The following is a 26795-nucleotide window of genomic DNA, read 5'->3' as shown; positions in this document are numbered from 1 at the left end:
CCATATATACATATATATATATATATATATATATATATATGTATATATATCACCAGACTTTCAAAGATTTTAGAGGAGACACATACATTTTTCATACACGTTGACATATTCAGAGTATCTCTGAAAAGTAAGAGATATATTTTTCTTAATTTCCTCCATTTATTTATCAATTCCTTTGAAGAGTTATGATTCAACACTACAGAATATGTCTTAAAAGATGGTAATATTAAAGCAGGAAATGTGAGCAAAGAAAATCAAAACAAAATTAAAATGACCTATATAAATGATTCCTGGGTTGGAAAGATCCCCTGGAGAAGGAAATGGCAACCCACTCCAGTATTCTTGCCTGGAGAATCCCATGAACAGAGGAGCCTGGTGGGCTACAGTCTATGGGGTTGTAAGAGTCGGACACGACTTAGTGACTAAACCACCACCATATAAATGGGACCAAAAATAGAGAAATTAAATCAAATGAGAAATGAGACCATTATAAGAAGAAAACAAAGTTTAAAAAGATGGGTGCTTAATGACCCCTTTACTTCTTTCCTTTCTTTTACCTAGAAATACAACACAAAACTCTGTTTACAATATGCCAAACACAACTTCAACCGTTAACAGTTCCAATAAATTCTCTCTGTTCTTAATTGAAAGACTCCTGAGATTCATATTCCAATACAGTCTTTCTACCATCTGAAAACAGTAACATTATTCTGCCTTCAACTAGCCTCAACATAAAAATTATCCTATCAAAAACAATTTTATTACTGCTTTTAAAGCAAAATATAAATGCTGAGATTAGATTCCCTAGTATTTGTAGAATTTTATAGTTTATATCATGCCAGAAGAAATATGTCATCTGTTACCCCAAGGTTCTCAGTGTATATATATTTAATACTGTACAACAATGCAAAGTTAAATCTATTTACTTGTTGCAAGCAGGCTGCTGGAGGTGAAAGTATCAGGGGTAGCTAAGTAAAATAAACAGACCAACTACATATGCTCTTGGGTTATTTCCCCTATGTGGGCTGGGACTAGAAGACAGATGTTTTAGGGAGATAATAAGCCATATCTATAGACATCACTATGCTGGCTCCATCAGGCAATTCCAGGTAATTAATATTCTGCTGCAGCAGAAATGGTATGAATGGTTCTTATACAAGATAATTCAAATGAACTAGAAACCTGGAAAATATGAAAGTTGGCTCTGTTGAGCTTCTAGCAGTAATAATAATAGCCTACATCTTATTTACCAAAAATGAAATAAAGGCCACTTAAAAACATGACTAGGATTTATATTTCACTCCCAAGGGAAAAGATATACAGTCCTAATGAAATGCAAAGGAAACCCGGTTTTGACAACAAAGAAAGCTGCAGAAGACTTCTAACTAACTATCAGTGGTAAACCAAACCAAACAAACAAATAAAAACTCTAAAATATAAGTGACATTATTCTCGATCATAAATTAATACTATACCTGGTTTACTGAGAATCTTGCTCCTTGAAGGTTGCCATATTTGTTACACAGCACTAACCCTGCTAGTCAGGTTCTATCCTTTGCACAGTAAGATAACACAACTGACAACAGTGATGGCTACTCAGGCTTGAACTCTGCAACTTTGTTTTAACAGTAGAGACAGACTTGATAAAACAGCTCCCCCTCTCTCCTGATATCCCAGATGTGAGCCAGGATTTGAGTATCAAGGAGTCAAAATCAGGCCAGAAAAGCTGACAGTCACAGCAGTGGAAGTCTAAAAGTTAGGCCTTAAAACTCTTAGTTTTTGTAACTTCAGGGCTACTCAGTACATTAATAGGTTACACTGTGTTGTGCTTAATCAGAGTCAGTACAGACCACTGACCCAGACTCAGCAAACACTGACCTAATTTAATGGGCTAAAGACAGCAAAGTCAGATCTTGCTAAAGTGGCTCAGTGCTCCTCCTCAACCTTCTCTAGTGACCTAAGGTGAACAGGTTCAGTCACCTCTGGGTAGCAAATCCAATGGTTCCAATACCTCCAGAACCAGGAAGGCCCTAATTTGCCTCAACCATCAATCCTTTCTCACTTCCTTCAGCCTTCCTCCTCCAAAATCTATGTCAATATCTGAAGAAAACAGACCAACAACCTTCCAAGTATCAAAAAGACAAAAAGCATAAATCATGCTGTATCAATTATCTTAAGAAGCCAAAACATCTTGCCCTATTGACATTGAAAAGTCGAGCACCCAAAACAATATTAACGGCACTACAAACGTATTATAAAAGATATTTCTTCAATAATCTTCATGTGATTTATTTCAAAGGGTGATCACAAACGATCAGAGAGAAAAAAATTGACAGAAATGCAAGTGATCTTTTTTCTTTTCTAATTAAATTTGGTTACCTAAAAGGTGTCAACGTACCTTAAATTTAAGTAAGTCAGCATCTGTAGATTAATGATGGCCTCTGGAATGACTCTGATACAATTATGGTACAGATTAAGAATTTCCAGTGATACAAAATGGCACAATTCCATCGGAACTTCAACCAGTCTGTTTTTAGATAAATCTAAGAGAAAAGGAAAGAATATTTTGTCAATAAATCTTCAACATAATCCAATACAATCTTATCAACTATCAATACCTTTAACACATTTTAAAATAAATATTATAATCTAAATTTAGATCAGCATTATTTTTTGTACCACTCTTCCGACAGAGTTGTGATTCCCATTTCCTACCATTACAGCCCCATTCATATGGAAAAACAAAAATACTACTGAAACAGTTCTAGCTCTCTATATCAGTTTGTAAATTCAGGCCGGGTACAGGATAACTGAATCAATATTTACTTTTTTTTCCATCTGAAAATGGTTTCTGCCCCAGATGAGTATGTAAATCGAATCCTTTAATATATCTGAATACACATGTTTGCCTTAATATTTCAACTATTTAATTCAATTTTGCATTCATAACATATTGTCTTTCAGAACATGTCTTTTATACCTTTTCCAAACAAACACACAGTAGATACTAAGCAAGTATTTCATTCACCAGAATTACTAAGTACCTACAATGTACTAGACAACCCTGTTGTCTGTTAAGGATGGATACCGTGTCTGCTGCATGATTTGCGGTAAAACTGTTCCCCTTGGCCAAGTGTACCAAAGACAGTAGCAATGGGGACTTCTCTGGTGGCCCACTAGCTAAGACTTTGCACTCCCAACGCAGGGGGCCCGGCTTCCATCCCTGGTCAGGGACCGAAATCCCACAAGCCGCAACTGAGAGCTCACATGCTGAACTAAGAGTCCATGAAGCCAAATAAACAAATGAATAAATAAAGAAAATTTAAAATAAAGAGCAATAACAGTCTACACAGTAATATAAGCATACAATTGATAGCATCACCATCTCAACAATAAAAATATGCAATAGTCCTTAGCGTCCAAATCTAGGAATGGTGTGCATGACTGTAAAACGCCATAAAGCACTGATTACAAACAAGAGCTGCCAGTCTGGAAAACAGTGACTCAACAGCAACAAATCACCTCGGCCTCAGTTAGGCAGGACTTAATCAGTATGAGCTGAAGATGTTCAGTAAATAATATTTCAGATTTACTTAAGGAATCACACTACCTGTTGTGCGTACTAATGAAACACAAATCAAAAACCTACCTCCCCAACTGACCTTCCAATAGATAAACACATGGATAAACAAAAGCAGGTTAGATGCCTTCAGAGGAAGAATTCTGGGAAAATTTTAAGGGACAACTCTGATCATATTTAAACCATTTCAAACCATGTGATCGGAAGGAAAGTTTTCAAATTCTTATTTAAACAGTAACAAATGATACTGATATCATCATCTAACAAAAAAGTACACAACAAGGAAACTATATATGAATCTCCCTTCTAAATACATGTGTGAATCTAAATTTAAAATGAATCAACAGAATTAAACACTTAGCTAAAAAGATTAACATACTAGGATCAAGTAGGATTCATCCTAAAAATGTAAGTATTTTCTAAATTATTTAAACACGTCATCAAACAAAGAGTGAACCATGCAGTAGTATAGGATCATCTCTCCTCTTAACTTCTTTCTTTCCCTTCTCCTATGAGTCACATTACAATAAACATCTTTTAAGGTCTCTGAGAGTTTCAATAGGAAAGTCACATGCAAAACCATTAGCTGTCCAGGATCTGGCTACAGGATCACCCTAATCCTTTAACTGAGCTATTTTGGATTTTTCCAGTTTTTTTCTTTTGAGAGTATTATTGATTATAAATAAAGGTATAAGGTGTTAACAGTGGGCACATGAATGCCTAGCCTACAATGAACAGACCAAATGAACAGACCTCCATGTCCAATGAGTTAGTGAGAATCTACCTATGTAACATGCCCTTATCATCCTGGGTTTGGGTTCCAGTCTCTGCATTAAAAGGGAGGAAATAACAAAACCTACATGGAGCTTAGACTCTTTCAATCCCTATAGAGAAACAGTTGCCTAGGTTAAATTAAAACAAAACTGAAATACAGAAAAATCACAAGTTTTCCTTTCCCATTTGTTTAGATTTACTATTCAGATGATAAATTATTGACGGATTCATCAATTTTTACTAAGTACATGGTTTCTGTAGAAGAGAAAAACACAGAGGACTACTTTTTTTTTAAGTTTATAATTTGATAGATAAAAGGAGGCAAACCCTCAACCATAAGGTAAAAGGTTCCTATTGGGCTTTAAAAAAAAAAGATAGAAATAAAGAGGTAAAATCCAGGTGGGTATTTGTTTTCGCCCCTTGAGCACTCCCACTGAGCCAGACACCGTATCTGGAGCTTTGTGTCTAGTAACTCATTTAAACCAATGGAAGGAGCACCACCAACCTACAGATGAGTCAACTAGGCTCAGAAAGCTTCTGTGACTTGCCCAAAGCCACAGAAATCAGTAACCGCATTCACAGCTAAGTATATCTAACTCCAAGGCTGACCAAGTTCCCCACAAGAGCCCACCCTTGCTCCTTGGAGTAATGGCCAGATCATGTAGCCCACAGCTAGATTATTAGGAAGATACGGCGATTAAATCTTCACTGCATTTCATTTGTCCAAAATACAATAAAAATCAAGTCAACATGTTCTGTGTAAAAACCCAGAGGGCAAGAAAGTCAGAAACATTACGTTCAAAAAAGAAAGTACTAAAAACAACGGCACCTGATGGACTAAACTCTGGAAGTGGTTACAGGAAACTTGCTAAGGAGAAACTGGCTTAAACTGCCAATTATCCTAATCTTACATAAGCACTCTGTTTCCCTGAAGAGTTAGAATGAGTTTTCAAATACGTCACTTATTTTTTCCTACTTGGGTCTGAATATCATCTAATTCTCAACTAACTTTCTTACTGGAAGAAAGAGGGTACAAAAAAAAAAAAAAAAGGAACAGGTTTGCTTTCCTATGATTTACTGAGGCTACTGCAGACATTATTTTGTACCCTTGGGCATCCACTAACTCACCATGGGAAAGATGCCCAGAAAGGCTAGGAAAGTCAGTCTGGATTAAGACATTTTGACTTTGATAATCCAGAGTGGATAACCCAATTATAAACAATGAGGAAAAATGTCTTACAAAATTTGTTCAAAAATTTTCCTGTCATCTGAAAACAAAGAAATAAAATATGGTCTGATCCCTCTTTAAAAACAAAACAAAGAACCAAAAACAAACAAACAAAAACAGAACACACAAGAAGGAAGAAGAGAAAGAAATCCAGGATTCAGCTGTAATTAAAGTCATGAGCAGACAGTTCAGGGTGCCCGCACAGATGTTGAGTGTCTCTAACTGGGACTCTTAGAGGGCAGGTCATTGCTGGAGGCAGAGAGAAAGGAAGCAGGAGCCAGGCGGTTGTAGTAATAATTACAGACAGACGGGAAGAATAAGAGTTCACAGATAACAGGCAAGTGTTAAGAACGCAATTTGTATCTTTATTTTGAAATACAACCCAATCCAGCTTGGGCAAATGAATCAGGGGCTGTGAAAAGTCCAGTAAGTTCTGAATGATAGAATATGTCAGTTCTTAAACTCGAGATAAACAGGGATGAAGAATTTGTGTTTGTTTTTCTTGTGTGCTGCTCTAATTCTGTAATAAATACATGGAGCTATGAATGAAGCCACTTATGAAATCTTTTCCTAAATAAAATATCTTCCTAGTATATCTCAACCACGTTAGTATACTGGGATCACTTAGAAAGAAAGCTTTTAAAAATCCTGAAGCCTGGGGTCCATGGCCAGAAGTATTGGGGTGTGATTCGGGCATCCCTGGATGGCTAGTTGATCCCCACTATCCTTTTATTTTCAGACTTTATTTTCTTGGGCTCCAAGATCACTGCAGATGATGACTGCAGCCATTAAATTAAAAGACGCTTGCTCCTTGGAAGAAAAGCTATGACAAACCTAGACAGTGTAATAAAAAGCAGAGACATTATTTTGCCAACAAAAGTCCGTCTAGTCAAAGCTATGGTTTTTCCAGTAGTCACGTGTGGATGTGAGAGCTGGACCATAAAGAAAGCTGAGCACCGAAGAACTGATGCTTTTGAACTGTGGAGTTGGAGAAGACTCTTGAGAGTCCCTTGGACTGCAAGGAGATCAAACAGTCAATCCTAAAGGAAATCAACCCTGAATATTCACTGGAGGGACTGATGCTGAAGCTGAAGCTCCAATACTTTGGCCACTTGATGCAAGAGCCGACTCATTAGAAAAGACCCTGACTCTGGGAAAGATTGAAGGCAGAAGGGGATGACAGAGGAGGAGATGGTTGGATGGCATCACTGACTTGATGGACATGAGTTTGAGCAAGCTCCAGGAGATGGTGAAGGACAGGGAAGCCTGGCATGCTGCAGTCCATGGGGTTGCAAAGAGGCAGACATGTCTGAACGACTGAACCACCATAATCCCAAGGGAAACACAGGTGATTCACCCTCTCAGCTTCCTATCTAAACCAAGACCCACCAACAGGTGGCGCTCTCCTAGAGGCAAGTGGTTGGGTCTGGGAAGAGTCTGATTTAGACAACAGCCTTGGGAAAGAAAACCACACCAATTCAGTTTGATTAGACTCTTAGTCTAAATCCCAGCTCAACTAGTTCCAGATACGACTGGAGCGACAAAAATCTGATCTGCAGTGGAGTTTTACATATCATCAGTAGGCTATGATCATAGAAAATAAGGTTTTTTTCCTTGTTGAATCTTTACCATAACCTAGGAAAGCAGGTGCAATGATCACTCCCCAGTATGTGTGGATACTGAGGCCCAGAAAGGTTATGTAATTTGCCTCAGGACACAGAGCTAATAAGTGGCAGAGGCAAGAACTAAACCAGTAGGCAGGACACCAAAGCCCTGTTTTCAAACATCGCTGATTCAGCCTCGTAGGACTGCAGCTAGGGAAGGTCAGTTGTTCTTGTGGGGTATCTCTAATTTTAAAAATAATAATAAAAACAGATCCATTTTCTTCTTTTAAAAAAAAAAATCCATTTCTGATACCTGGAGAGGAGCCACGAAATGATATCAAAGCTCTGGACTAGAAGCAAGTGATCTTTGACCAGGTCCTAATATCTTCTCCAGTGAGATGAGCCTGTGTATCAGGGCCTGGTTGCCCATCCCGAGCTGGATTCAGTCCGTCCTTGCTGGAAATCTGCCCAGAGGCCTCGGCTTGCCCTGGGGAGCGGGGTCGACTGCAGCTCTGGGCAAACAGCCGGGCAGCAAACCGGAACCCCAGAACCACGTCCTCCCCGCGTCCGCTTCTTAATTGAAGCGTTCACATGAGAGCAGGGTAGCCAGAAATAAAACAATAAGTTTCGCCCTGGCCAAAACAAGCTCTGCGAAGCCCTAAAATAAAGTAGCCAAATGAATAAAAATAAGCAGAGGAGCATAGGAAAACAGTCAATGGAATCTGGTGTGCAGTCAGCAGCCACGGAGGCACGGTGTTGTTTTTGTATAAAAAAGGAAAGTTGTGCCTTGGGAGGGGCTAGATGACCCCACCACCACTGGCCGCACCCCTCCAACAACAACATCCTGAGTTATCTATCAGCCACCACAGCCACGAGCAGAAGGCTGACAGACCAGGACAGCTGGGAACCTCATTTGCAACGTCCGCGCTTTCTGGTCTGAAGGAAAGGCCTGTTGGAGTCCAATCATGCCCAGTTCCAGAAAAACCAAACGATCCATCTTTTAAGCTGAGAGTAAATATGTGATCACGGCTTCCCAGGTGGCGCTAGTGGTAAAGAACCTGCCTGCCAATGCAGGAGCTGCAAGAGACACGAGTTTGATCCCTGGGTTGGGAAGATCCCCTGGAGAAGGGAATGGGCAACCCACTCCAGAATTCTTGCCTGGAAAATTCCACGGGCAGAGGAGCCTGACGGGTTACAATCCATGAGGGTCGCAAAGAGTCGGGCACGACTGACACACTGAGCAAAAGGAACAGGGAATAGAAGGTTAATTTTAGCGTATTAGCACCTTCCATGATGTAACTGGGGGAAGTATGTGTCCTTCTAAATCTAACCCCCTGACCCACAGACAAGCATACGGGCCCCACTGTCTTCCTAATACTGAAGGGACCTCTGGGCCAGGCCCCCTTCGCCCTCTTGCTCGGTCCCTTGCTGGGTCCACAATTCAGAGACAATGCTTGGATGGAAGGTGGTCTGGGGCCATGTGCCCTGTCTGGACAATCCGTATCCATTCTCCCCTAGGCAGGCAGGGGTCTCTCTAGAAGAATCTCAGCGATATCCTTCTCTAAAGAACCGCTGCACAATGTCCCAGGGGTCTAACCACCCCTTCCTCCCCACTCCAGGACAGACATGGCACCCGGCCCCACGATTCAGCACCCAGAGCCCACTCCCCAGACACCTGCACACTTGGGAGTGTTCTGGTAAGAGACTTGCCCCAGGCAGTGGAGCGAGCCCAGGGGCTGCCTCATCCTGACTCTGGAGATAAAACCACGTCGCTTCCAGGGTTAAACAGGCAGAACTAATAAACGGAGTCATCAAAGTTTTGAGTGAGTCAGTCAAGATCTCAAGCTACATCTCTAAGAGATCAATAAAAAAAAAATCATCTTGTCAAACACTAGAGAATTGTTAAACAGTTCCTCTGTATGAACCATGAACTTGTCCCTGATTATCTACTTAAAATGTCAACTTGTCTGTCTTACCTCCCCCTTCCTCTGTTCTACATTTTCTTTCCTGTCTTAGCGCTTGGATAGCCTTCTAACATAGCGTACCATTTATTCATGTATTTTGGTTGTTCATTTTCTCTCTTCCTCAACCAGAATGTAAGTTCTGTGAAGGCTGGGATCTTTGCATTGTTCACTGCTATACAGTAAGAGTTTAATAAATATTCGTTGAAGGTAGTAGGAAAGGAGATTCTTCGGTCAGACAGCTTGAGCTCAAACCCTGATTCCACTACTTAGTGTGTGCACTTGGAAATGATTACTTAATTTCTCTATGCCTCAGTTTCTTCACCTGTAACATGAGGACAGTACCAGTACTGGCTTCGCTGAGTTACTGGAAGGACTAAATGAGATGATACACACAAATCCTTACAGCAGCATCCACACAGAGGGAGGGACTCTAAGAACGGTCTCTGTCATTATGTTAGCTAATGCTGGGTTCCGAATACAGTGTTTCTAGCAAGGAAAAATGGCCTGGGCTGGGAAGGAGTTTAAAATCTAGCCGACAAGCACAAGAAGTACACCATATGTACAAATGCTTCATAACAATAAATCAGAGATGAAACAATAGACAAAAACAATGGTGCATTATGAGTGAAAAATTTGTAAGTTAGTTTGAACGTTACCCTTCCCAAGCAGAAGAAGGAAATAAGAAATAGAAGCTAGTTTTGGTAAATGCCAAAAAAAAAAAAAAAATGACAGATCCAGACTCTTAGTCTGGTGAATTTATTAACAGTAGATACCTATTTAAGCCCACAGAATGAGGGTTTCCCAAGCGGTGCTAGTGGTAAAGAACCCAGCTGCCAGTGAGGAAGACGTAAGAGATGTTTGATCCCTGGGTGGGAAAGATCCCCTGGAGGAGGGCATGGCAACCCACTCCAGTATTTTTGCCTGGAGAATCCCCACGGACAGAGGAGCCTGGTGGGCTATAGTCCATGGGGTCGCAAAGAGTCAGACACGACTGAAGTGACTTGGCACACACACACAGCCTTTTATAGAACAGATACATTGTTGAAATGTTGATAGCAAAAATTGATTTCTTTATGGTACCTCTCCTATCCAAAGCATTACCCAAAAAATTAGGAAATATAATTGTAAAAGACCACCATAGATAGAATTGGTGGGGGAAGGGGTTCCTGTCCCAAAGTATAATCATTTTACTTAATCTCTAAATGGCTCACTCAGAGGCTGTTTCCTCTTCAACATAATTCTAGCAAATGATATTATTGCCTGTTTAGCACCACTGCGTTTTAGAAGCAACAAATAGATTCTACAAAGAAAAGCAGTCATAAGAAACTGTGCTTCTAACAACAAAAAAAAAAAAAAAATTAACAAAGAGTAAAATATACATACACATTTTAAAATGTCAGTATTTTAAATTTAAAAATTCTAAATCTAATGGTCAAAACCCTTCTAAATATTATAGCACAATGTAGTTTTAGCACCAAAATAATATTCTCAATGTTGAATAATCTAGGACTAATTAACACATTCAAAAATTAAACTAACTTAAATTTAAAGTGTTCAAGAGAGCAGGGCAGTATCTATTTTTTTTTAATGTTTTCATGTAAATCTGCTCAAAACAAAACATCTTAAATGGTTACAGCTTCTGTGAAATGACCCATTCCCTAGTGATTCTGTTTAGCTAATGAATCATTTCCCACTTCCTTTAAGAGAAATTTGGCTCTGAGACATAATAAAAACAGCTCATCTTTAAAATGAGAAATACCAATTTAAAGGGAAAATACTAATTTTGTTATGAAACATGAATGCTTTAAGTAGCATTACTGCAATAGTCAAAAGGTAGAATTAATTCAAATCTTCACCAACGGATGAATGGAAAAGCAAAATGCGGTCTACACATACAATGGAACAGTATTCAACTTTAAAAAGGGAGGAAAGTTTGCCACACGCTACCACATGGGTCATCCTTGAGATTATGCTAAGTGAAATACGCCAGTCACCAGAAGACAAATACTGTATGACTCCATTTACACAAGGTTCCTAAAGGAGTCAAACTCATAGAGACAGAAATTAGAACAACAGTTGCCAAAAGCCGGGGAAAGGCAGAATTGTGTAGTGGGGAGAGAGTTTCAGTCTCGCAAGAGCTCTGTGGATGGATGATGGCGTTGGCACACACCAACGTGGATGTACTCAGTGCCACTGAACTGGACAATTAAACATGGTTAACAGGGTAAATTTCATGTGATATGTTGCTATTTTATTACAATTTTTTTAAATGAATGCTTTTTAAAATGATCATAAAATACAAACATTATCCTGGAACCTGAAATTTCCCAGAGTAACAGAAATTACTAACCCTATCACGTGGGAAGCAGAAGCAAAAGGGACAGCTCTGGGAAATCTCACAAGGACAGACAGCACGTCTACACTATAAATGCTATTAGGCAGCTCTATGACTGGGCGTGTGTGGCTGCTCAATCGTGTCCAACTCTGGGACCCCAGGGACTACAGTCCGCCAGGCTTCTCTGGCCTGGGACTCCAGACAAGAATACTGGAGTGGGTTGCCAAGTCCTCCTCCAGGGGAACTTTCCCAACCCAGGGACTGATGACCAAGTACCACTAACTCAGCAGTCACCTCACCTAACAGTGTTCTCTAGCTCCATCCATTGATCCACATAGACAGATACCCTCACTCATCACAATGCCAACCACTGTACATGCTGGATACACTTGGACCTCGTAAATGTTGGAAAGAAGAGTGAATAGCAGTGCCTGGAACTCAACAGATGACAGCTGAGAAAAGAAAGAAATCAGGGCATGGCTTCGACTTGAATAATCTCGCAGAGCAGAAAGGTTAAATTCTAGGCAGACATGAGGAGAGGCACAGTCACAGACTTTCCCAGGAATGGGGTCCCCCAGGGTGCAAAGGAGCCCAAGGGAGACACAGCAAGGGGCTCCGGGGAACAGGAGAGAGTGTGGGCCAGTCCTCTGGTGGGTCAGACTCAGGGCAGTTGCTCAGGTGCTGTGATCAGACCTTGGGTTCTCTGGAATGGCAAGAGGGAGAACAGAATCTCTGGAGCTTCCCCTGGGAGGTTCTAGAGCTCAAGGGGCCCTTCAGTAAAGCACATGATTGCTGCTGGACGAAAGCTGAGCAGCTGATGACAAGCACTCACCAGCCAGTTCATGGATAGTCTCTGCCACACGGTAATTGCAGGAAAAGTAGTTATTAGTGATTAAGGGATCTGACAAGTGCTGCAAGATGAGTAACGTGGGGAATGCAAAGAAAGTGAGTCCCAAGGGCCCTAACGGATCAAACTCACATGATTATACTGGAGTTAAAGGACAGGAGTGGTCTTGCTGTGGACAGAGCAGGGAGCAGGGAGGAATAGAGAGCCCTGAACTCCACGGCCTCAGCCTGGCCGGAGCTTACAATCATTCCAGGTTTACTACCAAGAACAAAACAATGCACTGTTGTGACTTGATTACATAAATACGAAAACCCTCAACCATAAAAGAAATGTCATTTGGTGGAAAGAAAGCCCTTTATAATAAAAATGACCTCATCATAAATTTTTTCCAGAATTTTTACACTTGTTAGCTTTACAAATCAAATATACTGTGAAAGAGTCTGTGTGTGTGTGTGCTCAGTCGTGAATGTCAGATGACCACAATCATCAATAATTAGATGATGCTGATATTATTATTTAATATTTTCTTGGCTATGCAACACAGCATGTGGGATCTTAGTTCCTCGACCAGGGATCAAACCTGTGCCCCCTGCATTGGAAGCCCACAGTCTTAACCACTGGACTGCCAGGGAAGTCCCAGATTATTTTACTATAAACTTCAAAAATAGCAAATAAAAACATTAAGAAAGTTAACATTACCCCCACCAAAAGTAGAGAGGATGGAATGTTTTTATAGTTAAACAGCCCTTTCACATATATTATTGATTTGGTCTCTCATTAAAAGGAACCCTTTTAGAGGCAAACGAAATATTTTTTTACAGTGCTATAAATAATCTCAGGCATGAGACCATGTAAGATCTTTATCAAAGATAAAATTATTGACCTTCCAAGAGACTTTCTAAATGGCAAAAAAAAAAAAAATTTAGTACATTTTTAAAGAGTTCTAACATAAAGAAATGAATTTTTCCTTTTATTAATTCTAAAGTACCGGTCCACTAGCCAGATAATCCATTATTCAAGTTCCCCCAATACTTGTGTTAAACGTCAAGTAGAGTATGGGTAATAGCCATCACTTTGAAACTGAAATCATACAGAATTCAAAGTTTATATCATATAGTGTCAATTACATCAATGGTGATTAATCTCAAATGCGGCAAAATTTTAAAAGCAATCCACAAGTCGTGAGCCAGTTTCGCCATATGCTTATAAGGTCAAAGAAGGAATCATTACCACAAACTTTATTTTTGACAGGAAAAACCTTAAAGATATCACCAGTGATGTTTTTAAGTAGATATGATTCGGAAAACCTAAAGTTAGTATAATATTTAAATGTAATATTCTATAAGAAAGCCAATCTTGTGTACCAGTCCATTTGAAAATCCACACTAACCTGCTTGTACATAATAGAAATACTGTTCTTTTTAATCACTAATGACATTTTATGTGTACAAAAATGTTCAGAGAAGCCCTATATTATTATTTCATTTTCAAGTCTTTCTTTGAAAACAGACACAGCGTTTGGGGGAATTCTAAATTCAGCTTTGTTATCTTTTGGAAAAAATAAAAACTTGAAGTTTCCGAGGAAGCCTATAGTTTTAAGAGAGGGAAACAGACAATTTATTGTTCTTTTCTGTTTGAGAAAGCTCCTTCTTGACAGAACCACTCAAAAAATACTTTTGAGCACCCGCTCCAGGAATACTCCTGCATGGTGGGCAAACAGCAGTGAACACTGGCAAAATTCCTGCCCTCCAGAGCTTACATTCTAGCGGGGTGATCTACACAAAACTAACAGGGATAATATGTAGCATGTTCGATGGTGGTTCGCACTAACGAGAACGATAAGGTAGAATAAGGAAACAGAAGTATGAGGCAGGGGACTGCAAATTTGAACAGGATGATTAGGAAGAATTCACAAATAAAGTGACTGAGCGAACAGCTGGAGGAAGGAAGACAGGGAGTCACGGGAACATCGGGGGAGGCACCTTTTCCAGGATAAACAGCGATCGATCGGGAGAGTGCTGAGGTAGGAGAAGGGGGCGTACCCCCGGGACAGCAGGGGATCCAGCGGGGCTCACGAGGGTGACATCTTCAGAAGGCACGGGCAGCAGCCTCCCACGGGGCCACGGACTGTTCCGCTCCAGGAAAGGAGGGAAGGCAGCCGACTGAGGCACAGACGCAGATATCTGAGTGGACGGGGCGGTGCGCAGCCACTGAAGTTCCCGAAAGGATCCCGCCACGCCCAGCTGGGAGGGAAGGAGCAGGAGGCGGTCCAGGTCTTAGGAGAGATGAAGTATGAAGCAGTCAGTAGGCCAGTAGGAAAGTGGCCGAACCAGACGAACGGAGAGTGAGTGCCGGGTGATTTGAAGACTGGCCACGAACTGAGAGTGGGGTGGCCGGGATGGCCACGGTGCGAACCGATGCCCGAAAGAAGGTGCACGTTTCCTGTGTCCCCCTGGCCATGTCCAACCTTAGTGCCTGTGCCTATCAAAAAAACTCGTCTAGAAATGAAAAAAAAAAAAAACAGTATTGACTTATGTGTAGCTCTCATCCCATAATACAAGTGAGGGATCTAAGTGAGGAGAGCCAAGCAAAGTCCCCACAGGTGAGCCTACTCAGCAGTAAGTCCCAGATGCTGGCAGGGGTGAGCGAGGAGGTAGGGGGCAGTCCCATGGCTAAGGGGCATCTTCCCTAAGCTTTCCCGCAGCAAGGAAGACCATCCACACTCAGTCTGTTATTTATAGGAGGTCTCTATCAGCTGGGCACATTACGCAGCTAGTGTAAAGAGAGACATGAATTTAGGACTCAGTTCATAATCTCAAGTAGAGTTCAACAAGGGAAGAAGAGAAAGAAAAATGTACAATGAAAATGCACAATGCATACACAAGATCTTTATTTATCCGTATGGTTAAATACCAACTTGTCTGACAGGCTGAGAAAGACTTCAGAGAGGCATTGACCTGTAAGACGAGTCTCTGGAGGGTGTTTGGGAGACCACCAGGGGCAGAACGGATACTAACAGATGCTGCCCAGGTGAAGAACGGAGGAGGGGGTAACTCGCTGAGGAACTATCGCTGGCATTATGGCTTTGGTACACGGGGTTGATGCTCAGCAGGCATGCATGGAAACAGTAGTTAGAGACACTGGACATAAAAATCCAGGTGAGAAATGAGAAGGGCAGGAGTAAGGTGAAGTCATCTGCAATGGAAGAATGAACATCATTATATGAGGGAATGGATCAGGGAGATATTTAAGAGGTAGAATTGGTAGAGCGTAGTGATCTGTTAAATACAGAAAGTAGAGAGAAAGAAAAGCTGAGGGCATCTTGAGGTCTCTGGCTTGGGAAAATGCCCGGAAGCATGCTACTCGAAAAGGAACGCAGGGAGGAAAAACTAGATTTGTGGGCAATGGTGGGAGAGGAGAGCCATGATGAGTTCAGTTTTCAGTACACTGATTTAATGTTATCTATGGAGCAACCAAGTAGAGTGGTCTGTTGGCCATGAGACTTTGGGTCTGGAGCCCATGATAAAGGTCTTGGTTAAGATGTAGTTTGGAACACATCAGCATGTAAATAAGGGGTGTTCATATATGACATCATCCTAGGAAAAACATGAAAACTGGGAAAGAAAATGAGCTAGCAAAGGACCTTCTAGCAGCTGCCTCCATAAAGCCAATGCCTTGCTCTTTCCCATCACAGCTTCTTCTTTTTTTTTTTTTTTCCATCACAGCTTCTTGAAACCTAAAGGCTTGGTCCCATGGCCCAAGGGCCATGATGAATTCTGGAATCCAGACTTACCGAACCTAAATCCAGAGTTATTTCCACTCCTGCACTCTGCCTTACATGTTATTATACAGTTCAGTGATAATGATGGTTTTGTACTGACACCTTGACCAAGTGTATGTAATATGATGACAGCATCTAATTGCTATATTATCACTCACTTTTTAGGAAGTAATCAGGATCCATGCTTTAGAAATGAGTATCCTTTCAGTTATACTTAGAGTCACGATCAATTCCTAAAACAATAAAAATACTGTAGGCTACACACCAAGGGAATTGAGAAGTTTGACTCCTTCCAGAAACACTTCCTGGGGCAATTTTTTTTTTTTCTTAATGCTAAAATATGAATCAAAGCACGAACTGTCTACAAAGTGCCTGATTTCCAATTTTTAAAGTTCACATTTAGCTAGGGCAGCACTGATAAGAAAGGCATTTTTGTGACGGTGTTTGAATATAGTAGATTCCATTGTGAGAACATGGAGTTTTTAAGTCTAGAAATAGTTTATTTCAGATGATTTCTGTATCCTTTTTTTACAGATCTAGCTGGAAGCTTTTTGCTGAACTAAAAAGTAATATTGTTGATAGAAACTCTTGCACGTTATCACTTACTAGCAACTACAATAGAAATACAGCTTATATTATTTAAGAAAGTATGTTAAACTGGTATATTATTTTCCAATATATGGTTTCTGAAAGACTTAAACATGTTTCTGAAAGCATGTAAACAACACGCTTATTTTCGTGTGACTTCTCTTTCCCCTCTCATTTTGGTCACATGATTTACTTCATCTAGAGTCCAGGCCTAACAAACAACTGTTGCTCACATCTAATTTTCAAAGCAAGAGCTCTTATCAAAGGTTCTGAAAAGGTACACGGAATAGACTCAGAAGTCTACCCTCTCTAAGTCTTTTGAATTATGCCTTAAACTTGAAGACAAAATAGATTTTATCTTTTCACTATTAATGGCTTTGCAAACAATCTGAAATCCCGATCTGAAAAAATCTTTTTGTCCTCCTGAAGTTCAGACTGCATGTTAGACCCATGCTAAAGTGGACACAAAAATGATGTAAAATTACCGAGCGTTTGCAATGAGAATTCTCTAGTCTTCACGCTGAGTCAGTGAGCAAAAATGGCCCCATCTAAACATTTGTATATGTGCACCACACAAGGCACTAGTTCTGACTAGCAAACTCAGAGCCTACCAGGACTACAAGTCACCATGAGCATGAATCATTACTCAGCACTTACTGTCTCCCAGGCACACCAAGGGTTTTCCAAGAACTCATCCTCTCATAAAAACCTCACAGGGGAAAAAAAAAAAAAAACACATAATTCAAAAAGATACATGCACCTCAATGTTCATACCAGAACTATTTACAGTAACCACAACATGGAAGCAACCTAAATGTCCATCAACAGAGAATGGATAAATAAGATGTGGTATACATATAGAATAGAATATCACTCAGCCACAAAAAGGACAGAACTGGGTAATCTGTAGAGACGTGGGTGGATCTGGAGACTGTCGTACAGAGTGAAGTAAGTCAGAAAGAGAAAAACCACACAAATATGTGGAATCTAGACAAATGGTGTAGATGACCTTATTTGCAAAGCAGAAGCAGAGACACAGACATAGAGAACAAAAATATGGGTACCACGGGGGAGAGGATGGACGGGAGGAATTATGAGGTTGAGAAGGACGCATACACACTACAATAGATACAATAGATAAGTGACGAGAACATTCTGGACAGCACAAGGAACCGTACTTAACGCACAGTGGTGACCTGATGAGAATGGAATCCACAGGAAAGGGGTACATGCATACGTACGGCTGATCCGTTTTGCTGTGTAGTAGAAATTAACACAACGTAAAGCAACTATACTCCAAAAATAAATAATTTAAGGAAACATTAATGGAGATGTAGCGATAGTACATAGGGATAGAGACAGGGATACCTACTAGCAGATAAAGAAACTGAGACAAAAAGAACTAAAATCACTTGATCTATAACATACGGCTAAAAAAGTCGTGAAGGTACTTCATGCTACTGAACGGTATATCGAACAGTGGTTAAAATGGTAAACTCTGTATTGTGTAATATTTCACCCCCAACATCAAATATTATTTAAAAAAGAATACATAGTCAAACTTCACTCCTCATACCAAATTAAATTCCAGGTAGACTGAAATTTTAACAAGAAACAATAAAAGTACTAGGGAAAAAAAAAAACAAAAAAGTCACAAAGCTGGGAGTCAGAGTCCAGGCTCCATGCTAATGGTCTTCCACAAATTGCTATTTTACAGATAAAAACTACCCAAAGTGCTATTTTAAAGACCACCCTGATCATCATCAAATTAAGTTTCATAATCACTCAATAGCACTGCAGAGCTTGCTGGAAAATACAATGCTTTGGGCAGGTCTATCTCCTGTTGAGGAGCAAACCCCAAGACAAGGCTGGAAGCCACCTTTTATAAAGCCTCAAAATTGTATCAAGTTGTTGGTCATGGAGACAGTTTCTCAGTGAGAGCATTGCAAGGCAGACTGCCAAGTGCACTAGAGAACCCACTTTTGAAACCTGTAGTTTAGGGGGAAGTGTTTGCTATGGAAAGGATGCAGAAAATAATCACACTCGTGTTTTAAGAAACCACACGCATACAGCAGAGAACAAACACAATTACAGTTTTCCAAAATACCTCAGAGTTGAAAGCTTGCAAAAAGCCTCAGAACTTGACTGCAGATCTAAAATAGAGTTCAGAGAGAGGAAGGAGGGAACAGATCCCTGTGCTGAGGTCTCCCAGTGGCCTCTGGACAGAAAGATTCCCAAACCCAGGGAGCAGAACTAGAAGGCAGCCACAGAAAACCAGAGAAAACCAGAACTCCCCAAAGCTTGCAGTTTCAGAGTGAAGTTCATAAAAGTCTTCTGTAAAGAATGCCCATCTCCTTTATTTTACCATGTTTCAAATACTGAGTTAATTAGAACCTTTTCATCATTGTTCTGAGCATCAGTGTAACTGCACTTGACGAAGAAGGAAAGTCAAAACGCCCGTCTCCCCATGCATTCAAAGCCTCAGTGCAGAGTATACTTTCCATTTGACAAACAACGTGGTCCTTTCCCACTCCCAACGTCTTAATGTACACAGTAGCCAAGCAGAGAAGAAATGAGTGAGAAAATAGAACAGGCTTCTGGGTGGAGCGCCGATCAGTTGTGGGGCTCCAGAGAGGCAGTATTATACAAACGGGTCATCTTATGATGACTGGCATGCAAGATAACACAAAATAGGTTTCCACGGGATTAATAAAAATAACAAGTGAGCTATGAAAAGTAAAAGACAGACATGGGCTACAGATCCTGAGAAGACAGTTGTCATCACTACTGTTTTATTAAATGGGGAAAGATGTCTTTCTGTCCCTATGAAGGATCCTATCCTGGTCTCCCAGTTTGCAGTTCAGCTCATTGATTTTACCACAGATTCAAAACCCACAAGAAGCTCTGCACTATATCTTTGGCCTTTTTTTGTTTCCATAGTTTACCAGGAACATTGCATTACATTTCTTGAGAAAACCCAATGAGATATATTTACTTTCTGGTATTGGGGGATATTTAATGCAGGCCACTGTCATGTTCAGAATGAATAAACATTCAAAATGTTTTGTGAACATTGTTGTTCAGCTGCTAAGTCATGTCCGACTCGTTGCGACCCCATGGACTGTAGCACACCAGGCTCCTCTGTCCTCCACGATCTCACACAGGTTGCTCAAATTCATGTCCATTGAGTCAGTGATGCTATCTAACCATCTCTTTCTCTGCCACCCACTTCTCCTTTTGCCTTTAATCTTTCCAGCATCAGGGTCTTTTCCAATGAGCTGGCTCTTTGAAATCAGGTGCCCAAAGTATTGGAGCTCAACTTCAGCATCATTCCTTCCAACGAATATTCAGGCTTGATTTCCTTCAGGATTAACTGGTTCGATCTTGCAGTGCAAGGGACTCTCAAGAGTCTTCATTACTCTAAGAGTAATGCAATGGGCATGTTCAGTGATGTTTGGTGGCATCAGTAACACTAGGTATTGTCTGTCACTACCCGACATTTTCTGTCACAGACAGGCAATAGGGGACTGGCTGCAGCATAGAACAAGAGTCACACTGTTCCTGCGTGTTTGCCCCCACCACAGCATTGCACCTGGAAGTGACAGGAGCTGGACACAGCGTATCATGAAGCTGGCACTCCATGCAGCACCTGGCCCACCATGCCAGATGCCCCCGTGGTCTGAGCAGGTGGAGACCCATGTCTTAGACGTGCCCTGACCCTCTACTTCCTATAAACCATATTCTTTCCAATGTGTGATTTTGTGGAATGGGAGCTTTTCAGGTATGTGTGTATCAAGCTTTTACTGAGATGCCTACCTGGCATGGTAATTCAGTCCATGGACACTGAGAGAAAGAGAAAACAATGCGGGTACTTCAAAGATCTCACATGGGTCTCAAAACTACAAATGAAAAGGAAAATCCAGAAAAAAAAGAATTATTAATAGAATTAGCCCTTTAATATAAGTTATCGTAGTAAGTGACCAACAACATGGGCCATGGGTAGCCAGGAATGATATTGGCAGTTTCCATTGGTAAGGAGACTGGACGCTGCATCCTTCTAGACCTTTGCTCTGTGTGTGTGTGTGTGTGTGTGTACGCACACATGTGCCTACACTAACGGTGGACCAGGTTGAGAAGGAGGAAGAAGGGGAGAGGAAGCCTGGGAAAACAGCATGACAGGCAGCAGTCTAGCTATACAATGGAACACTGGACAAACTCTGCCTCTCACTGCACTCTGCTCCCCAGCTCTGCCTCTCACATGTTACGAGGACTTGCATGGTTCATTCAATCCTCTGGGCCTCAATTTCCCCATCTGTCAAATAAAAATCCAGCCTTATCTAAAGCTCCATGGTAAAAGCAAAGAGTCAGAAATAGAACCATCCCTTCTCACTACCTTACTTTCCAGGAAGATGGACCTGTCATTACATTTACATTTACAGATACCAGTATAGGCAGAAGCACGCTGAAATCCAAAATGTTACTTTCAAATTTCATGTATACACATGTACTTTCAGACATGGGCTGGTTGAATTGAACTGAATCTTTCCAATTGGCCCAGAGAGATGATTATTTCTACTTTCCCCCTTCTTCTAAATAGTATGTGTGCAAACTCAGGTCAATCATGTCCGATTCTTTGTAATCTTACAGACCAAACCCGACCCCTCCGCCCCGCCCCAGGCTCCTCTGTCCATGGGATTCTCCAGGCAAGAATACTGGAGTGGGTTGCCATCTCCTCCTCCAGAGGGTCTTCCTGACCCAGGGACTGGAACCCCCATCCCTTACAACTTCTGCATTGGCAGGCATGTTCTTTACCACTACCCGACCTGGGAAGCACTCTAAATGGTATATTTACAAGTAAATGAGAGAACCAAAACACAAACCTAGGCCCATCTGACTCCAAATGCAAGACTTATTCCATTTACCACATGTCCGTACAAAAGATGTGTAAGGTAGATGAAAACTCCCAACCAATTCCTCAAACACTAATTTGAAGAACACATATGAAGAAGTTAAAGGAAATACTGCTCCCGAAAACACAAGTCCCTGCGCCCCACACACGGTGGGGCCAGACCGCACTACAACAGTGGAAGTCGGGTGAGCTGGGGGCCTCAGGGAGAAGCCAGGGCCCGCCCTCACCTCCCTCTCCAGCTCAGGACCACCACTCCGCTGTAGTCTGAATCCCCCTCGCTAACTGTGGCTGTTAATGGTCGGGACCCACTCTGGCATAGGACCACTAATGGTGCATCTCTGACAGCTGGTTGCCAGTGGGCGGGGACCACCAGTGGGTCCTGGGTGGACCCAGTACCTAGTGATGGTGCACAGTAATGATGTCCACTGGAGGAGGCAACGGCGAACCACCCCGGTATTCCGGCTGTGAGAACGCACGAAGAGTACGATAAGGCAAAAAGAAACAACACCGGAAGATGAGCCCTCCAGGTCAGAAGGTGTCCAACATGCTGCTTGGGAAGAGCAGAAGGCAACTGATAATAGCTCCAGAAAGAATGAAGCGGCTGAGCCAAAGCGGAAGCGACCCTCGGCTGTGGATGTGTCTGGTGGTGATCTGAAAACACTCCGGGAGGTGGTGAAGGACAGGGAAGCCCGGCGGGCCACAGTCCATGGGGTCGCAAAGAGTCAGACACGACTGGGCGGCTGAACAACGACGACGATGCACGGGCAATGGCTGCATGCTAAGGGCTGCGCTTGCCCCGCTCTATTACGATAAACCTTGTGTCATCTAATTTACAATAAAACAGAAAGTCAGGATATTACAGTCAGGTTCACTTTTGGTTTTGTTTTGAGGGGATTTCTTTCTTTTTTTTTTTTGCATAAACCCACTTACAGGGGCATTCAAATAATGAAAGAAAACAACGAAAAGCAAGAGTCGCTATTAATTTTGTATTTAACACATGTGCTCTTTCCCATCCATGTCAGCACACAAAAAGGACTAAAACTTACCTAATAAAAATTGAGTCTAACATCAAGGTTTGGCAGTCGTTATCAAGGTTGCCAGGCTTAAAATGAAATTAAGTAGAAACCAACAAACAAAGGAAATGACTACTTTTACAACTCCTTGAATTACCCAGAAATTTTCTCAATACAAGACCGTGTATTAAGCACAGTGGAAGACTATAATGATAAAGTATTAAAACGCAGCCTTTTTAGCTCATCGCCCATTTCCCAATGGCAATTTAACTCAACTCAATCTGTATTTAATAAAAGCTGAACTCTGTGCCAGACCCTAGCCAGTAGGTCTATCAAAACAACAGAATAGGACTTGGCACATTATGGGATGGCCCATCTTCAGTATGACTCAATATGGCCCTTGTCAGGCTTCGGAAATTAAAACCTTCCACCTTCCACTTAGAGTAGCTATCACCAATCCTTCCATTCATCTATCCACCCGTACGTTACTCATCCGACAAATACTTCTGTTGCCTATGCTGTGGCCTAGGGATTTAAAGACGGAAACTCACTGTTCCTGCTCTCAGGCATTTCCAGTCCAAAGAAAATGACCTCAAAAGACAGAATGAACCGTAACAGCTTGGTGAGTTTAAAACACGTCTTGCGCTGCCCAACCATGTTCACAACAGCACTGTTCACAAGAGCCAACAGGCGGAAGCAGTCCAAGTGTCCAGGAGCAGAGGATACACTCAACGCCGTATATGCATACAATGGATGCCATTCAGCCTTCGGAAATTCCAACACACGCTGCAACTTGAATGCACCTTACGGACCTTGTGCTAAGTAAAAAGAGCCTGACTCAGAAAGGCAACTACTATGTGATTCCACTCACGAGACATACTGAGAGTAGTCAAGTTCATAGCAACATAGAGCAGAATGGTGGCTTCCAGGGTCTGGGAGACAGGAAAGTGGGTAGCTGGGTAGTTTAATGGGTACAGAGCTTCAGATTTGTGAGACAGGAGCCCTGTGGGTGGATGTGGCTGCTCACCAACGTGAATGTGCCTAATATCACTGAACTGTGTGTGTTTAAAAATGGTTGAGGTGGTAAATTTTATGTGTATTTTCTCACAATTAAAAATAAAGACATGTTCCCTCATTCTAAGATACTCCTCCCATTAAGACATGGGGTCTATGTACCCCCACCCACTTTGTGACCCCCTTGATGAATTCAGTGTGGCAGACACCACTCTGCGTGACTTTCAAGCCAGCCAGGTTCTGCCAGGCTCTCTTGGGACACTGACTCCAGAAGACTTCATGCGCCACAGAAATCTAGCTGTCCGAGGCTGCCATGTGGAGAAATGACACTGAGAAAGAGAGGTCCCAGAATCCCCAGAAGTTCCAGACCCCATGGGTGGGACCGTCCCCGCCCCTGCACCAGCCCTGCAAGCAAAACAGCCTCTTTGGTGAGCAGCCAGCACTCTCTGACCGTGACCACACGAGACTCCAGTCACTAACCCCCTAAGTGTGCCCAGTCAACATTCTAGGTTGATGGGTAAAAATAAATGATGGCTGTTGATCTAAGCTGCTGTTTTAGGGTGATCTGTTCATAGTGCTGGAGCGCTAAAGCACAGAAGTAGCAGAGGATGTGAGAGGCATTTGAAAGCAGGCGGTCCTAACAGGGACTGAGGGAGAAGGGGGCGAGGAGACACTTAAGCTTAAGCCTCACATGCACACAGGGCACCACTGAGTATGTGGGCAGGGAGAAGCCTGGGCATCCAGACAGGTCAAGCCAGCAGGTACAACCAGAACCCGGTCAGAAGAGGGGTAATGGATAACGTGAGGGTGAATAGATAGTCAAGGCTCTCTGTGCACGTGACCCAGAGGCTGCTGAAGATACTGAAGGTTCCTGGTTTTTGTTTTTCTGGCTACAAGGCATGCAGGATCTTAGTTCCCCAACCAGGGACTGAACCCGTGACCCCTGCAAAGGAAGTGTGGAGTCTTAACCACTAGACTGCCACTACTGAAGGCTTTTAAGTAAGGAAGTAACAGGAGGACTTCCATAGTGGTCCAGTGGTTTAAAATCCACTTTCCAATGCAGAGGATATGGGTTGAATCCCTGGTCGGTGAACTAAGATTCCACAAACCAAGGGGCAACTAAGCCTGTGTGCCACAACAAAGACCCAGAGCAGCCAAAATGAAAAAAAATAAATCGAAACAGGAAGTACCAGGAAGAGTTTCAGTGGGAGGAAGACCACTGATTGTAATAAATCTTCCTAGTATAACATTCTACTCTACAAGTAAATGCTGTGCAACAAAGGTTAAACTGTTCCTTGAAAAAGTAATTCACAGATTTGGAGTGGCTGTATTAAGCTCACAGCATTGAGATTTTTCCCGTCAATAATATCCCCAGGTCACTCCAAAGGTATTAGTATGTGTTTTCCATTCTTTTCTCCTTCATGCTGGCTAAAACAGATTGTGCCCCCAAGATAAGCAGCAGAATTCTAACTTTGCAAGGAATTCCACCCCTCCCCCCACCCTCCTCGTCTTGCACCTGTTCTGGGACTGCTTACAGCAGAATCCCTTCAGGCTTCACCGATTGCCTGCAAGACTTTCCAACTCTGTGGATCTCCTGATATCCAAACCATTTTAAGAGGCAGTTGTGTCCTCTTACCAAGGAAAAAATGAAAAATTCCATTTAAAATGGAAATGTATCAGCGAGCAAGGATGGGCTAGGAATGGGGAGAAACTGAGGGACTGCCAAGGGGAGGTCATTCTGAAACTCACTTTGGTGGATTCTGGTGGCTTCTCAAAGTGCTTTCTTTAATAAGGTGTAGAACACATCCATCCTCAAACTCCACAAACGAAAGAAAGCAGCTCTTACAATGGTGTGCTCTATTTTGCCCACACAGATTATCTTATAATCTTACATAAACTCAGCCTGCAGAAAATGTACTGCAAGTTAAAAACAGAGTCATGGTCGCATTAATTATTCTTGGGAGTCAAGGAAAGGGGGTGGGGCAGCAGAAGGGAAAAGAATGATCAAATTGGCACAATCACTAATGGAAGATGATGGGATTAATTAAACATATCCCTGGAGAAAAAGGCTGACTTTGAACAACAAAAGGAGTCACCCTCCAAGGATGAAGTAGATTTTTATAAAGGAAGCTAGAGATTGGACACTTTGCCTTTCTAGTACTGAAAAGCTATCACTTTATAAACATTATGAAAAGCTGTTAATCATGTATTTGTGGCTTTCCTTATCCAGAAGATTTGCCTTCTCCTCATCACTATCCTTTTATTAAATATCGTCTTTCTCCCACCACTAACCATCTTTATGCCAAAGCCCCTACTTAGTCTGGACATTCTAAATAACCGCAAGCATTACCCTTCCCCAAGAGTATGCGTTATTATCATTATTAGGTCCAAGAAATTGCTCCCAAGATGAGGCAGGATTGCACGAAACACACCAGATGACAGGTCCCCAGCTCACACAGAATCTGCAGCCCTTCACCAGCTGCTCTCGGCTAAAGCAGAATATAAAGCCCCCTCTAAAATCTCGTGCTCAGTTTCAATGGATGCAAATCACAGACCAGCATCTTTTAACTACACTGAGAGCTTCCAGCCTCGCTTTCTCTGGGACACGTGCCAGGGGGATCAGCTATGACACCCTGGGTCTCTCTCCAAATTCTGTTTTCCCAAAAGGCTTCGGCTCAATGAGCAATACGACACAAGAAAGCTGCTTCACTGAAATTACTAATTGCAAACTTTTTTTTTTTTTAAACAAAAATGAAAGGGAGTGGTAAAGGATCTTGACAGAAAGGCAGAAATGCCAGCTTTACCATGGCGCTCTTGAACATGGCTGGAAATTTCTGCAGGCTGTCTGGTTGTTCAAATTCGGAAGTACATTTTCTTACCTTAATTCATAGCATACATTAATTTCAACAAATTAACAACCTGAGAACTTTTATTGCCCTTTCATGTGACAGGCTGTCTGGTTCTTTGACAGTTCCCCTGGGGTTTATTAAAAATCAGCATTGCCTGAGCGGTGTATTCATAGGATGCCTTCCAGGACGAAACTTTCATGGCAGCATGAAACGAGCATGGAATCTTCACTGATCCTGGGAACACGATCCACTTACAAGGGTTCTGCAAGTTGGTGCCTGCTGCTAGAGACACTGGCAGGATTTGCACTG

The 26795-nt window shown here is 41.9% G+C and overlaps 1 protein-coding gene across 2 annotated transcripts in view; it reads right to left on the bottom strand.

Moving 5' to 3' along the window:
- LRCH1 (leucine rich repeats and calponin homology domain containing 1) overlaps window positions 1-26795 on the bottom strand; it is a 219366-nt gene that overhangs the window by 106146 nt on the left and 86425 nt on the right. For both annotated transcript variants that reach the window (XM_069601308.1, XM_069601309.1), the window contains exon 2: window positions 2399-2543. In XM_069601308.1, coding sequence (XP_069457409.1) covers window positions 2399-2543 — 145 coding nt within the window. The remainder of the gene's footprint in view (window positions 1-2398; window positions 2544-26795) is intronic.

This window comes from Ovis canadensis, chromosome 10, assembly GCF_042477335.2.
Source record: "Ovis canadensis isolate MfBH-ARS-UI-01 breed Bighorn chromosome 10, ARS-UI_OviCan_v2, whole genome shotgun sequence".
Taxonomy (NCBI): domain Eukaryota; kingdom Metazoa; phylum Chordata; class Mammalia; order Artiodactyla; family Bovidae; genus Ovis; species Ovis canadensis.
Note: the sequence above shows the minus strand (reverse complement) of the source record. Positions and strands in the feature narration are given on the sequence as shown.